General features: G+C 39.5%; 1 protein-coding gene across 4 annotated transcripts in view; it reads right to left on the bottom strand.

Moving 5' to 3' along the window:
• unc5cb (unc-5 netrin receptor Cb) overlaps positions 1 to 13,955 on the bottom strand; it is a 179,543-nt gene that overhangs the window by 83,473 nt on the left and 82,115 nt on the right. For all 4 annotated transcript variants that reach the window (XM_047373008.1, XM_047373009.1, XM_047373010.1 and 1 more), the window contains exon 2: positions 3,114 to 3,344. In XM_047373008.1, coding sequence (XP_047228964.1) covers positions 3,114 to 3,344 — 231 coding nt within the window. The remainder of the gene's footprint in view (positions 1 to 3,113; positions 3,345 to 13,955) is intronic.

Below are 13,955 nucleotides of genomic sequence, written 5' to 3'. Positions count from 1 at the left end.
CAGCTGAATGTGGCCAATCAGCGCTGGCTTGTTGTGTGTAATGGCTCTGGTGCCTTCAGGGGCTCAGTTCTGGAGAAAACAACCCAGCTGCAGATTCACTACCTTGACTTCCCTTAGATGCCTCCAAAAAATATATGTGCAATCTTAAAGACGGACTTTATGATAGCTTAAGCATTTTGTGTGTGTGTGTGTGTGTGTGTGTTCTTGTACTTGTTGCTGAGTGAGAACCATTTTTCGTATTTTTATCGCAAAGTGAGGACATTTTGACAAAGTGAGGACATTTTCCTGGTCCTCACTTTTTCAAATTCCATTCTTGGGACAGGGGTTAGGTTTAGGACTAGGGTATGAATTGAGTTATTGTTAGGGTTAGGGATTAACTGGTTAGGGTTAGGGTCAGGGTTAGGCACTAAAAATCAAGGAAAATGAATGGAAGTCAATGGAAGTAACCGAAAAATCCTCATAAAGATAGTAAAACACGGATGTGTGTGTGTGTGTGTGTTTCCAGAGCCCTTTTTAAGAAAAAATGCCTATATTTGTAGTACATGTGGCAACTATAAACAAAATGTGAACATGCAAAAATGTTGTTACATTTATTATGACAGGTAACAACCTTGTCAAGTCAATCATTGTTTTCTCATATTACAATGAAAAAGTCTTTAAAAGTCCCACCAAAGCTGAGGAATATGAGTTTAAGTTTTAAGCAGCAAGTAAACTTTATTTCAAGACCTGCAACACCACATGTATTTTTATACTAGCAGAGGTGATTGAAAGACCTTGCTATGATCAGAGAATGCTAAAAATAAACAAAACTGAAACACCAGATCCCAGCATTCTGCATTATGTGACAGTTTATAAAGTATTTCTGGCATTAGAACAAGTTTCTGAAACTTGTTGAATGGTGAAAACAGATAATCACATTTTAGAAAGGTGTTTAGAAGCAAAATTATGTTATGTGGTAGCTTTCTGAATTGACAGACTCCTTTCTAGCTTTTCACATGGTAGTTACAAATTAGGTTTGTAACTTGCTAGTTGAAGCTTGTACAAAACAAATTAATTTAATGTGCAGGGAAGTGTTTTTGTGTAACTGCTCAAAAATGTATTTTAATAGATGAAGTAAATCAGGGTTGGGGATTAGAAAAGTTCACAGGGGCCGCTCTTGCTTCTTAAAAAATGTGATCCCTTCAGTGGAGTATGGAAGAATATTAAAATCTTGGTATTGGGAAGGAGTTGGATGTCCAACATCTAAAAAGGCAGCCAGCTGACCAGATGAGGTCGGTTGGACTATTGCAACAGTCTCTTACTTGTCTTAACAAGAAAGAGCTGGCTCGTCTGCAGTTAGTTCAAAACTCAGCTGCAAGACTTTTGACCAGAACCAATGGGAGGGCTCACATCACACCTTTGTTAAAATCTCTCCACTGGCTCCCTTTAATGTATCGTAATAAGTTTAAAATATTAGTGCTAACTTTTCGAGCCCTACATGGACAGACTCCTGCCTACATTTTTGACCTAATTAAGCCTTACAGCTCAACTCGTAGTCTAAGGTCATCTGGACAGAACCTGTTAATGGTTCCACAAACCTTCTTTAAAACAAGGGGTGACCGTTCTTTTAAAGCTACTGCTCCTCGACTCTGGAATTAACTTTCTCTTCAGCTGCACTCTCTGGACTCAATAGATGTGTTCAAAAAGCTCCTTAAAACCTATTTGTACGAGCATTCCAGTCTTAACTGACCCAATGTTCCCACTTTGTATTGTTCCATTTTTAATGTTTTATATTGTATGTGTTGATTATTGCAAAGCACTTTGTGACTGTCTGTGAAAAGAGCTATAGAAATAAAGTTTACTTACTTACTTACTTATCCAAGCTTGTCCTGTGCTTGTCCAGGAGACAAGCACAGGCTACAGGTAAAACATTTACACTCTGAGGTAAGACAAGGCTGTGGTTTTGTTTTTGACAGATGTCAGGTGTCTCTCAGGTGTCAGCAAGCAGTGCTGACATCCTTTTATAAGATGACCATCTGGATAGAAGCTCAGAAAAAAATCTTCAAAGAAAAATTATTTTGGCACCTACCTAGTGCTAGCCAACAATTTAGCAATTTGGATAAATAGATCTCAAAATTACATCACTTTCATATTGTGAAAGTGAAACACATTAGGATTTGCTGATTTCACTTTAGATGTTAAGAACAAGTAAGCCTGCTCTTTTTCAGCCTTACTATAATAAAATAACTACCTTATGTTGTAACAGAAAAGTCCCCTGACTTTTGATCAGTGAGATTTGCTGGAGATTTTTCATTTATTCAGAAAAGAGGTTTTGTTTTTCTGCCGTTCATGTGTGGTGGAGGCAAGTGTTTTTCGAGATCTAGGTTGAGAGAGGATCAAAATACATTAAAAATTCTTTATCCTTTTCCAAAATCAGGAAAAGTTTAGAAATGTTTCATTGTTTAGGCTTTTCTCTATTTTTATATATTTCATGGTGAAAAAAATTACATTTGACATCACCAACATGTTTTACAAGATTGGCTGAATCACCAAGGAGTCCTGTTCAGGAGGTTTTGGGTATTTCTGCAAAAAATTACCAATAACATCACCAACAGTGACTCAGAACTAACAGACAAACATCCTGATGCCAAAAGGTTAAATACCTAGAAGGTTGGAGTTTGGGTGATTAATATTCCTTTTGTCAGTGAGTGTTGCTCGGAATAACCTTTATCAAACAAATAATAATGAAGCAGCTGCTTTTGAAAAAGTTCAAAGCTACAGTCCAGATGTGGACCTTCTCCTTAGGTCTGAATGAGGCCACTTCAGGTGCTCTGGCTTTTTCCCGCAAACCAACACACACATGTAAGTCTAATTTGTTGCTGGAGAGTGGTTACAAATGCATTTGATGTCATGTATCTACGCTAGCATTGTGTATAGAGCGACTTAGCATACAAAACAATCTCTAGGTTGGATGGATGTACTACTTACTGTATCAAACGTTGAGTGAACAGAGAAAACATCACAAATGCTGATTTAGCATCAACATTAAACATATTTTGGTACTTTAGGAGAAGCATTTCTTCAACAAATGACCATTGCAACATGTGTTCAAAGAATGTGGTGTTTTTACTGACCGGAGTTTTCATCAACCCTCTCCTCCACGGTGTGCTCCTTTTGGTGCACCCACTCGCTGTTGCACTTGAAGTAGATTTGTGTGGCAGGCGTGGCCTTGCAGTACAGGTTGACTGGCTTGTTCTTCACTATGTAGGCCTCCTCCGGTTCCATCAAAAACACCGGAAGCGGCTCAGGGGGATCTGAGGGGAATGTTTCAGGCAGCTCACCCAGACCAATGAAGTCATCGTCAACTGTAAAGAGAAAAACTCTGTCACATGATGGGAGAAGGAGAGAAGACATTGAAGAAACGGCATAGACAAATAAAAGTAAAGATGGAAAAAGTAAGGATCAGTTTGGAGGGAAAGAAAAGGAGGCAAGAGACAGTGGGAGAGTATTATAACCAGTCTTTGGATGAGATAATCCACTTCGCAAAGCACACAGTGAAATCCCTATCATTTGATATTTTGGAATGTTTACACAAGTGTGTTTTAGAGCACAGGAAATTCTGGGATTCCTCTCAGGCCAATAAGCCTGGATGGATTTACAGAAATTTGCCCTCACTTGGTCAAACCACAACCAGCGACTGCTGAGCAATGAAAGAGCAGTGACGCCAGCCAGAGCTAATAACGAGAAACAGAGTTTGTAGGTTGACTCCAAGGAACTAAAGTTATAAGCTCTTCTAGCTGTGACTCCAATTTTCTCTTGTCTTCTCCCTCTTTGTCACTTTTTGTCACGCATACACACAAACACCAACTCGCACGGACAACCCGGATGCAGGCAGCACATCTAATGACCACAGGCTTTTGGCCCAGTTTGTGCCATGTGCCATTCCTCAGATACTTCTGCAGTAGACAGATACGCTTCCCTGTAATTACAAGTCTCTTTGATCTCTGTGTCTTAAATCACAAACGCTCAGCTGCATGTGCATGGGCGTACAAGTGCACAAACACACAAAGAAACGCTCACAACGGTGCAAATACACAGCCATGCACGCACACCCAAGTGAGCGCAGCTAACTTTCTAACTCTTTGAAGAAAGCAGGATAAGGCCTATATGCCACCCTATTTGTCACCTCCAGAACTGTTCTATTCTTACCATTGAACCGGTAGACATAAATTATTCACGAGTGTGAAAGAAAGAAGGCAGAGTAATAGAGACAGAGACATAGTGGGAAACAGAAGTAAGGAAGAAACGGTGAGAGCAGCTAAGCCAGACAGACATAGATTGATACGTAGGAATGGAGCTGAGCAGACAGAAACACAGCGTAGGACGACAGGAACAGGAAAGCAGGCTGTTCGGGTAACAATAGAGTTTATCAGCTCCATCAGTAATTCTTCCATGGCCTTCCATCTATCTGCCTCCCTGACCTGTGTGGACATGATGGAGCCTTGTTGTCTGACAGAAGTTGCCACGTGAATGCTTTTGGGAGCACTAAATAACGTCTCGAGTGAGCAGATATCTTCCTGTGATGTTGCTCTAATGTTATCTCTCCCTCTATACCTGCCAGCGGACTGAAGCTGATTGCTAGGAAATGAAACTGCAGGAGGAGCCAATTAGAAAATGACGAGAGCGAACCTCATTGAAGGTGGATAAGGGGTCTGTCTGTTTATGGCTACAGTATCTTGCAAAAGTATTCATACCTTCACGTTTTTACATTTTGCTGTGTGTTTTATTGGGATTTTACACAAACACAAAGTAGTTTAAGTGCAAGAGTACATATCAAGTCAATTCTAATAAGTACCAGCTTTGCACACCCATAGACTGAATTTTGTGTCCATTCGTTTTTGAAAAAGAGTTGTCCTATCAACAGATTCTCCAACTTGAGCTGTAGCTCTCTACAGCTTCTCTAGTGTTACCATGGGTCTACTGGTTGTTTCTCAGATCACCTCTCCCCTTTCCAGGCCTGTCAGTTTAAGAGGATGCGGCATGTCTTCATAGGTTTGCATTTGTATCTTACTCCTCATTTTCAGATGACAGATCGAACACTCCTAATACATTCAAAACTTGGTACATTATTTTATAATTTATTCTTAATTTAAATGTCTTCACAACTTTATTCCTGACCAGCCTGCTGTGTTCCTTGGTCCTCATTATGCCATTTGTTCACTAATATTCTCTAACAAACATCCGAGGCGCTAAATTATACACAGGTCAATTCTACTTACCATAGTAGTTAGGTGACTTCTAAAGGGAGTTGGCTGTACCAGATTTTATTTAGGGGTATTGATGAAAAACAAAATGAAAACAAATGCACGTCAAAGTTTTTAAAAGATTTTCCTTAACTTACACTGAAGTTTGAGTGTTCAAGAGGTTTTGGAACTTTTTCATCAAGCAAACAACTTTCTCATCCATTCAATCATGCGAGTGATGACTTCATAAAGCTGAAATCTTTTTCAGCAGACCTTGGGTCTTTTCTTTTGTGCAACATAGTCCTCAGTCCACCCACATACTCAGCCAAAGGGACCCTGACCCAGAAACAGGCAAAGAGAGCAGAGGAAACTCATTAAAGATTGTGTTAGCCTTCCTTCGCCCTCCATTCCCATTATCTTTCCATCTTTCTCTCCCTCCTGGCTCTGTTGCCTCTGTCAAAGTCCAAGGCAGCGAGATCTGAGCCAGGCATGAAAGTGCGGCTGCATTACAGGCAAAGAGTCTGATGTGCTCATGGACATAAAAATGCTCACAAGAGTTACACGCACACCGGCACACACAAATTTGCTCACAGATATTCGAATTCATCAACTTCCTTAGTGCTACAAATAATAAATTCAAGTGTATGGCACTAGCCTTGCAGTGAAAAACCAGCAGAGGGATAAAAAAGGAAACCACATGACTTCTACCAGTCATTCTGCCACCCATCACATCACTCAGCATTTCAGCACCTTCCACCTTACTAACTGGCGACAAAAATCTTGTGAGGAACAAAAAACTAAAAAGAAACATTTACAAAACATTTTTTTCTTGAATCTTATTTTTCCAATCAAATGTGTGAAATGAACGCGTTTCATCTCAGTTTTAAAGTTGCATCTGTTTTAACAAAAGCATTAATATGGCATGCTTTTCCTGTATGATATGCACTATAGATTTCCCTTAAGCATTTGTGTTACTCTCGCTTTATTCTAATATATAAAAAAAACTCAGCCTCCAAATTGAGTGTTTAAAATTTTATGAAATATGTCCTTGCAGCGTTTTTCTTCTAATTGTATTTTGCTCTGTAATTGGGGTAAGTTTTCCTAATTCCTATTGAGTCTTGAAATTAATATTTTAAAACTGAAATTGAATAATACTTGATTTATATGAGTTCCATATCTCAACTACAAAAAATGTTTAAAAGATAAATGATCTGAAAACCTGGTCCTCAAGAGAGGGCTCATCAAGTGGATAAAAATAAAAAATAAATCTTTACTGCCAACGAAATTTTCAGGCGGAAGCAACCAAAGTCCAGCGTCCTATTGGAAAGAAGGATGAAAATGGATTGAGTTAGCAGAAGCTTGGAGGTACATGAGGGTCTTTGGTAATCTGAATCTCTTTACCCTGAGTCAAACTAAAACGTTATAGTAGATGATCGTAATGGCTGATTATGTTTTGAGCATGTCAAAGTCAAAGGCGGCTTATAACACTGGTACATTAGTCTGCTTAAGCACATGTCAGAGAGGACATCATTTAGCTTTTTCTGAATCAATAATACGGGTCCTTCTCAAAATATTAGCATATTGTGATAAAGTTCATTATTTTCCATAATGTCATGATGAAAATTTAACATTCATATATTTTAGATTCATTGCACACTAACTGAAATATTTCAGGTATTTTATTGTCTTAATACGGATGATTTTGGCATACAGCTCATGAAAACCCAAAATTTCTATCTCACAAAATTAGTATATTTCATCCGACCAATAAAAGAAAAGTGTTTTTAATACAAAAAACGTCAACCTTCAAATAATCATGTACAGTTATGCACTCAATACTTGGTCGGGAATCCTTTTGCAGAAATGACTGCTTCAATGCGGCGTGGCATGGAGGCAATCAGCCTGTGGCACTGCTGAGGTCTTATGGAGGCCCAGGATGCTTCGATAGCAGCCTTTAGCTCATCCAGAGTGTTGGGTCTTGAGTCTCTCAACGTTCTCTTCACAATATCCCACAGATTCTCTATGGGGTTCAGGTCAGGAGAGTTGGCAGGCCAATTGAGGACAGTGATACCATGGTCAGTAAACCATTTACCAGTGGTTTTGGCACTGTGAGCAGGTGCCAGGTCGTGCTGAAAAATGAAATCTTCATCTCCATAAAGCTTTTCAGCAGATGGAAGCATGAAGTGCTCCAAAATCTCCTGATAGCTAGCTGCATTGACCCTGCCCTTGATAAAACACAGTGGACCAACACCAGCAGCTGACACGGCACCCCAGACCATCACTGACTGTGGGTACTTGACACTGGACTTCTGGCATTTTGGCATTTCCTTCTCCCCAGTTTTCCTCCAGACTCTGGCACCTTGATTTCCGAATGACATGTACAAAGTACTTTGGACCACTGAGCAACAGTCCAGTGCTGCTTCTCTGTAGCCCAGGTCAGGCGCTTCTGCCGCTGTTTCTGGTTCAAAAGTGGCTTGACCTGGGGAATGCGGCACCTGTAGCCCATTTCCTGCACACGCCTGTGCACGGTGGCTCTGGATGTTTCTACTCCAGACTCAGTCCACTGCTTCCGCAGGTCCCCCAAGGTCTGGAATCGGCCCTTCTCCACAATCTTCCTATGGGTCCGGTCACCTTTTCTCGTTGTGCAGCGTTTTCTGCCACACTTTTTCCTTCCCACAGACTTCCCACTGAGGTGCCTTGATACAGCACTCTGGGAACAGCCTATTCGTTCAGAAATTTCTTTCTGTGTCTTACCCTCTTGCTTGAGGGTGTCAATAGTGGCCTTCTGGACAGCAGTCAGGTCGGCAGTCTTACCCATGATTGGGATTTTGAGTGATGAACCAGGCTGGGAGTTTTAAAGGCCTCAGGAATCTTTTGCAGGTGTTTAGAGTTAACTCGTTGATTCAGATGATTAGGTTCATAGCTCGTTTAGAGACCCTTTTAATGATATGCTAATTTTGTGAGATAGGAATTTTGGGTTTTCATGAGCTGTATGCCAAAATCATCCGTATTAAGACAATAAAAGACCTGAAATATTTCAGTTAATGTGCAATGAATCTAAAATATATGAATGTTAAATTTTCATCATGACATTATGGAAAATAATTAACTTTATCACAATATGCTAATATTTTGAGAAGGACCTGTATACAAGGAGGCACATTATGAGCTGAATGTGGTTTAAAGCAGATCTTATGGAAGGGACATAAAACGAATGAGAGGCTACACAGTGGTGGTAGTTGGTAGGACTGTTGCCTTGCAGCAAAAAGGTCCAGAATCCAAATCCCAGCCTGGGGTCTTTCTGCATGGAATTTCTATGTTCTTCCCCTGCATGCATAGGTTCTGTCAGGGTAGTCTGGCTTTCTATCACAGTCCAAAACCATGACTGGTAGATTAATTGGCCTTAGCTCTGAGTATCTGTGTGCATGATTCTTTGTCCTGTGTGTCTCTGTGTTGCCCTGTGATGGAATAGCGACCTGTCCAGGGTGCACCCCTCCTCTCACCTGATGACCGATGGAGATAGCCACTGCAACCATGCAAGAATATACCGGTACAGACAATGGATGGATGAATGAATATTAAGAATGAAGCTTTTTAAATCAATCTTGCAAGTGGTGTGTTCTCTGTATTAAAAGAAAAATTACCTGCTGCCTATGGAGCTTTTTAATCAAAAGTCCTTGTAGTCAGGAAGAAAACAGAACATAACACAACACACACTTCTTAGAAAGGAGACACCTTATTAGTGGCCAAATTAGCAATTTAATCTTATCTTCAGAAACTATAAACACTGGTTAGCAATTACCAAACAAAACTGGACTTATTTTGACTTACATAATACAAACCTAAGTAAAAGATCCACAAAAAAAGGTCATGGGTAAGGGGGTGCAGATAAAGCCAAGGCAGTGTATCTAGATGGAGTTTCAGCAACTGGAGATGACCGTGGGGTTCTTATTCACTGTTTGTCACTCAGGTAATGAATGCTTTATAAATATGTCATGTACCATTTTTTTAATTGTATGAGATTACCTCTGAGCAATTACAATTGGATGCGGGATGTAGAAATGGCCATGTATTTGAAATTATTTTAAAATGTTTTATATAACCTTGAATTAAATTCAATAAATGAAAGCTGCTCCAGGAAAAATACATAATTTTGTTGCAAAAAAACCCAATTACACAAACTGCAGCATGGGCAAATTATGTATGCACAGAACAGCATATAGAGTACACTGAACAGACTGCACATTGTATGTTTGCTGTGTATTCTGTATATACAGTACTTTATTACAAAGAGTTCATCGAGATGTGGCCCAAGATTAAAATGTCACTGCCGTATTTTGTTTTTCACTTTGCCGTATCAGGCGCTTGCATTTCTTTCTACGCATCTTACACTGTAGCAGACATAATTCCAACACCAGCTATGCTAAGCTGCCACAAATTTATAAACCATATCAAAAAAACTTTGCAGCTTGAGCAGAGCAGCTCTAACAGAGCATCTCTATTGCACCTCTTTGCCAGTGCTGCAGCATTTGCACTAATTTCTTCTTCTCAAATGTCGCAGCAGTGACCCAATAAAGACATTACTTACTCTCATGAAACAGCAGATGATGTGTGCGATGATGAAGGTTTACACACCTAGGATGAGGATGCTTGAAACTGTAAGTAAAACTGACTTCATGACTTAGCGTCTGACTAATTCAGCTAACGTTATTGCCCCACTTGCTGGCAATCATGAAGCACTTAGTCCTTTGAAATGTAAGAAAAAAACATGGCGATGGCATTAAGGTAGTCCTTTCCCGTCCTGACACAGTTGAACACTGAGGTCCACACCCTTCAAACCAGCAGCAAAACCAACACACATGTTGTGTTATGTGCAACATTGTATTATAGTATATTTTATTTCCTTACACCTATACTTGTGTAAAATGCATATTTCGAAACGACAACAAAAATGTAGGACAGGAAACAGTGTGAATGTAGCCTTACAGTTAGACAAACCTAAAAAATCGCAGTTTATGCTCTGATCAAGCCTGGACTGAAATGTTCTACTCTGCTTACATGTTTTCTTTAAAATTCAATAATTTGTGAAAACATAAAGGAGATTTTCCTAAAAATACTTCTAAAAGGGCGCGGCGCTGATGGTGTAAGGGTTAAGCGTGCGACCATATACGCGCGACTGTACATATACAGTCCTCGAAGCGGCCGTCCCAGGTTCGAGTCCCGGACCCGCGACATTTGCCGAATGTCTCCCCCTCTCTCTACCCCTCTTTCCTGTCTGCCTACTGTCAAAAAATTTAAAATAAAGGCCACTAGTGCCCAAAAAATATCTCAAAAATACTTATAAAACATGCCCTGCGATGGACTGGCGACCTGTCCAGGGTGTACCCCGCCTCTCGCCCATAGACTGCTGGAGATAGGCACCAGCTCCCCTGCGACCCACTATGGAATAAGCGGTAGAAAATGACTGACTGACTTCTAAAACCTCATCTCATTCTCATAAGTCCAGTTTCCAGTCTCATGGACTGGATGTTTTGTTACACCCCTAGTCATTACAGCAATAGGAAATTTACCCAAGTCTGAATGTTGTTTTACATGAGAAGACCTATTTTAGCACCCTTTTAAAATGCCTGGGATCTGACAGTGCTGTGCAAGATAAGCTGTCTCTACTTTATCAGTACTTAAGCAGATTTATTGTCCAAAAGAAAGCACTGTGTCAGTGAGACCAATGTTTCCCCTCCATCAGGGGTAAGCCTTGCATGAACAAGGATGAACGTTGGAACAAATTCTCTTCCTTTCCTTGCTTTATCCTTTTTATTGATATCTCATTCCCTCTCACTTTCCCAAATGAACCCTTCATCTCAATGATTCCTCTAATTATTTATACACATACAAGGAAAGTCCTGACAAATCGCTCAGCTGCATGTTACTTGGCAGATTTCTGGGCATTGCATGAAGAAGGAGTGGAAGAACTGTAGTTTACAAGTGGTCAAGACGAGTGATCAACTATTCAGCTGTCATCTCAATTAATAAAAGGTCAATCAGTACTACCTATAAATGTGCTTAAGACACACCTACTGATTTTACTGAATGAACATAAACTATGGCAATAACTTTTACAGGCCAATAGTATTGGATTAAATAAAGAGCTGCACACCCCACTAGCCTCAATCAATACATATGGTCCTTGTTTCAACAGCAAACCATTTAAAAACCTTCAAGAGACACAGGCAACATAGATTGAAGCCCGTTCCTTTGTATTCTACTTCTCTTGTAATGTGTCTTCTAGAACAATTTTTTTAATGCAAACTGATGAATCTACACAACTTGGCCCCCTAAAGCCTAGTTGTAGAAAGTATTAATTGATTGCTACAGAGGACCAGTGGCCTCTTCCTCTCAGTGTCCTACATTAGCCTCTCTGCTGGGATTTGCTGAACACACTCATATTTCATCTCTGGGGTTTTCCACCATCACAAGCCCTGGACAAGTCAAGAAGGACAAGCAGATATTTTGTAAAGTGGCTCCTGCATTAATCTAAATCAGTTCCCAGCATAAGTCAGTGCAGGCCAGAATAATGGTGACCTGTGAACAGTAAAGCTAGTAGAAATGCAATGAATACATACATTTGGACATTACAGACACGTCAAATATGTGGTATTTGGTCATACCACCACTATGGTATGATAAAGCAGAGGTAGAAATGGAGAATGGAGACGTGTCTTTGATTAAAGAAAAAGACAAACGCTTTATATTCTACATTGCATCATCTTTTTATTTTATTTTCGCTGTCCTAAGTTGTTTTTGATATCCCATGTTGGAAACCCAAAGCTCTCTTTTTTTGTAACCAGACAATGCACCATATGTAAGTGCTACAAAGTAATACTGACAATAACATCCTTTATTGTGGATGCTGTTACTGAGTGAAAAGGACTCAAAATGAGCTATCTTCAGGATCAGATGTGTTTGAAATGAAGTCAGGGTTAATACAGAAGTTATTTACAACCAAAACTATTTTCTACAACATTTTCAAACGTGTCTGCAGTTCGGTCAGGCTATAAGCGATTGAGAGAAAGTGTGAAATGAAAAAACAGGAAGGCTACAGTAATTATATCAAAGTTGTGTTTTCTTCCTTTGCGCTTCAAGCCTGTGTCTGTTTTGAAACGTTGGATGTAGGAAATCTGCCACAAAATTCTGATTGGTGCATCTGTAGAGAAAGTCTCATAACCTTTAGAAAGAACAAGCCGTCAGTATAAAGACAAGAGCTACCTTCTGCTAACTTGGCAATGTTAGTCATGTATTTCGCTTTGGGTGTGTTTACATGTTTTCTCTGATCTTCATCCCTGACCTTCATTTGGTCCTTTCGGGTAGCACCCTCGCAGGTGGTAGCTGGTCTTTGCCAGGGTCATGCCAGGCATCGGTCACTGTCTCTCCAGTCACATCAATGCCAAAAAAGACAAGGTCAAAGTATCATGATAACAAAGTTCAACTGACCAAATACTTTACAGCTTATGTAATAAAGGAGAGAGGATTTTTATACAGTTGCCATCGCATACTTAGATAGCAAAATTTTGGATTTCCTCAAATAATTATTATTCTTGAGCAGACACCCGGCTAAACCAGTTTAGTAAAGTGATCTGAAAAGAGGTAGAGAAAAGATGAGAACAGTTTTTGGAAATTATGAAAAAAGGCCAAATAATGGATGAAAATAATACTCCTGTGTAAATGGTTAGAAAAAAGCATTAACATGTGCTGCTTTAAACAAAAAAGAAAGAAATCTGTTCTGACGTAGCTGCATCTTTGGACCGGGTCTTTTTTCTGCAGCGCCAGGTATTTTTCTTACTTACTAAATGTAAATATGAAGTATGATCATATTGAACCACTGAGGCTTTTTAAGCTAAAAGTAATTATATTGAGCCCACACACTAATTCAGATAAATCTCAGTCCAGTCTCAGACCTGAACTTTTCAGTCTCCTAAAATCACTTCTAGAGACAAGGGTTGGAAATTTATGGACATCAAAAATTGTAGGCAGTGTCAGTTAACACTACCGCTTATGGACAATGACTTTGGTCCTGCCATTGATTGGTTCTCTGTATCCCCAGCAGAGCTCATTAGACAAATTTTGTTTCAGCTCAGGAAACACGGCAGACCGTAAAAACATACAGTGATAAGACTCAAAGGTATGAAAAACTAAAGCATGTAAATTGTCACTTTTATAACTTGTCCTTTAAAGCTGGGGTTGAGTTTATAGCTCATTTGTCTCCATGCAAAAAATTGGGAATAACATAAAAATGAAATAAGAGAATAAAACTCAACAGGCATTAATCAGTACACAACAGACACCCACGATTAAAGTAATACTAATTCTCCATCTCCAATGTAAGTTTATATGGCAATTTGTCAGGTGACACGTTGTCTAGCTTGGAGACTGACCATATTGTGATTTATTTGAAGAGTGTTAAATTTTCTGGTTCTAACATTTGATATTTGCCCTTAATTAGAGGAGTCTTGCTCTCATATGAAGTAACATAAAAGAGAACAGCCAGGTTAACAGCAGTTTTTTCAGTGATGTCTTGACTTTTAAAACACCTAAAACTTAAGTGATGTACATTGGTCTAGCTAAATTAAAACAGTATTAAGAACATACATTTTTTTTTGGATGACAGCAGTTATCCTCCACAAAAAATCTTGTTCTAATCTTGAACCAGCAGGAGCCTAGATCAGTTATTTTTCTATC

This window comes from Girardinichthys multiradiatus, chromosome 8 (assembly GCF_021462225.1).
Source record: "Girardinichthys multiradiatus isolate DD_20200921_A chromosome 8, DD_fGirMul_XY1, whole genome shotgun sequence".
NCBI classification, from domain to species: Eukaryota; Metazoa; Chordata; class Actinopteri; order Cyprinodontiformes; family Goodeidae; genus Girardinichthys; species Girardinichthys multiradiatus.
Note: the sequence above shows the minus strand (reverse complement) of the source record. Positions and strands in the feature narration are given on the sequence as shown.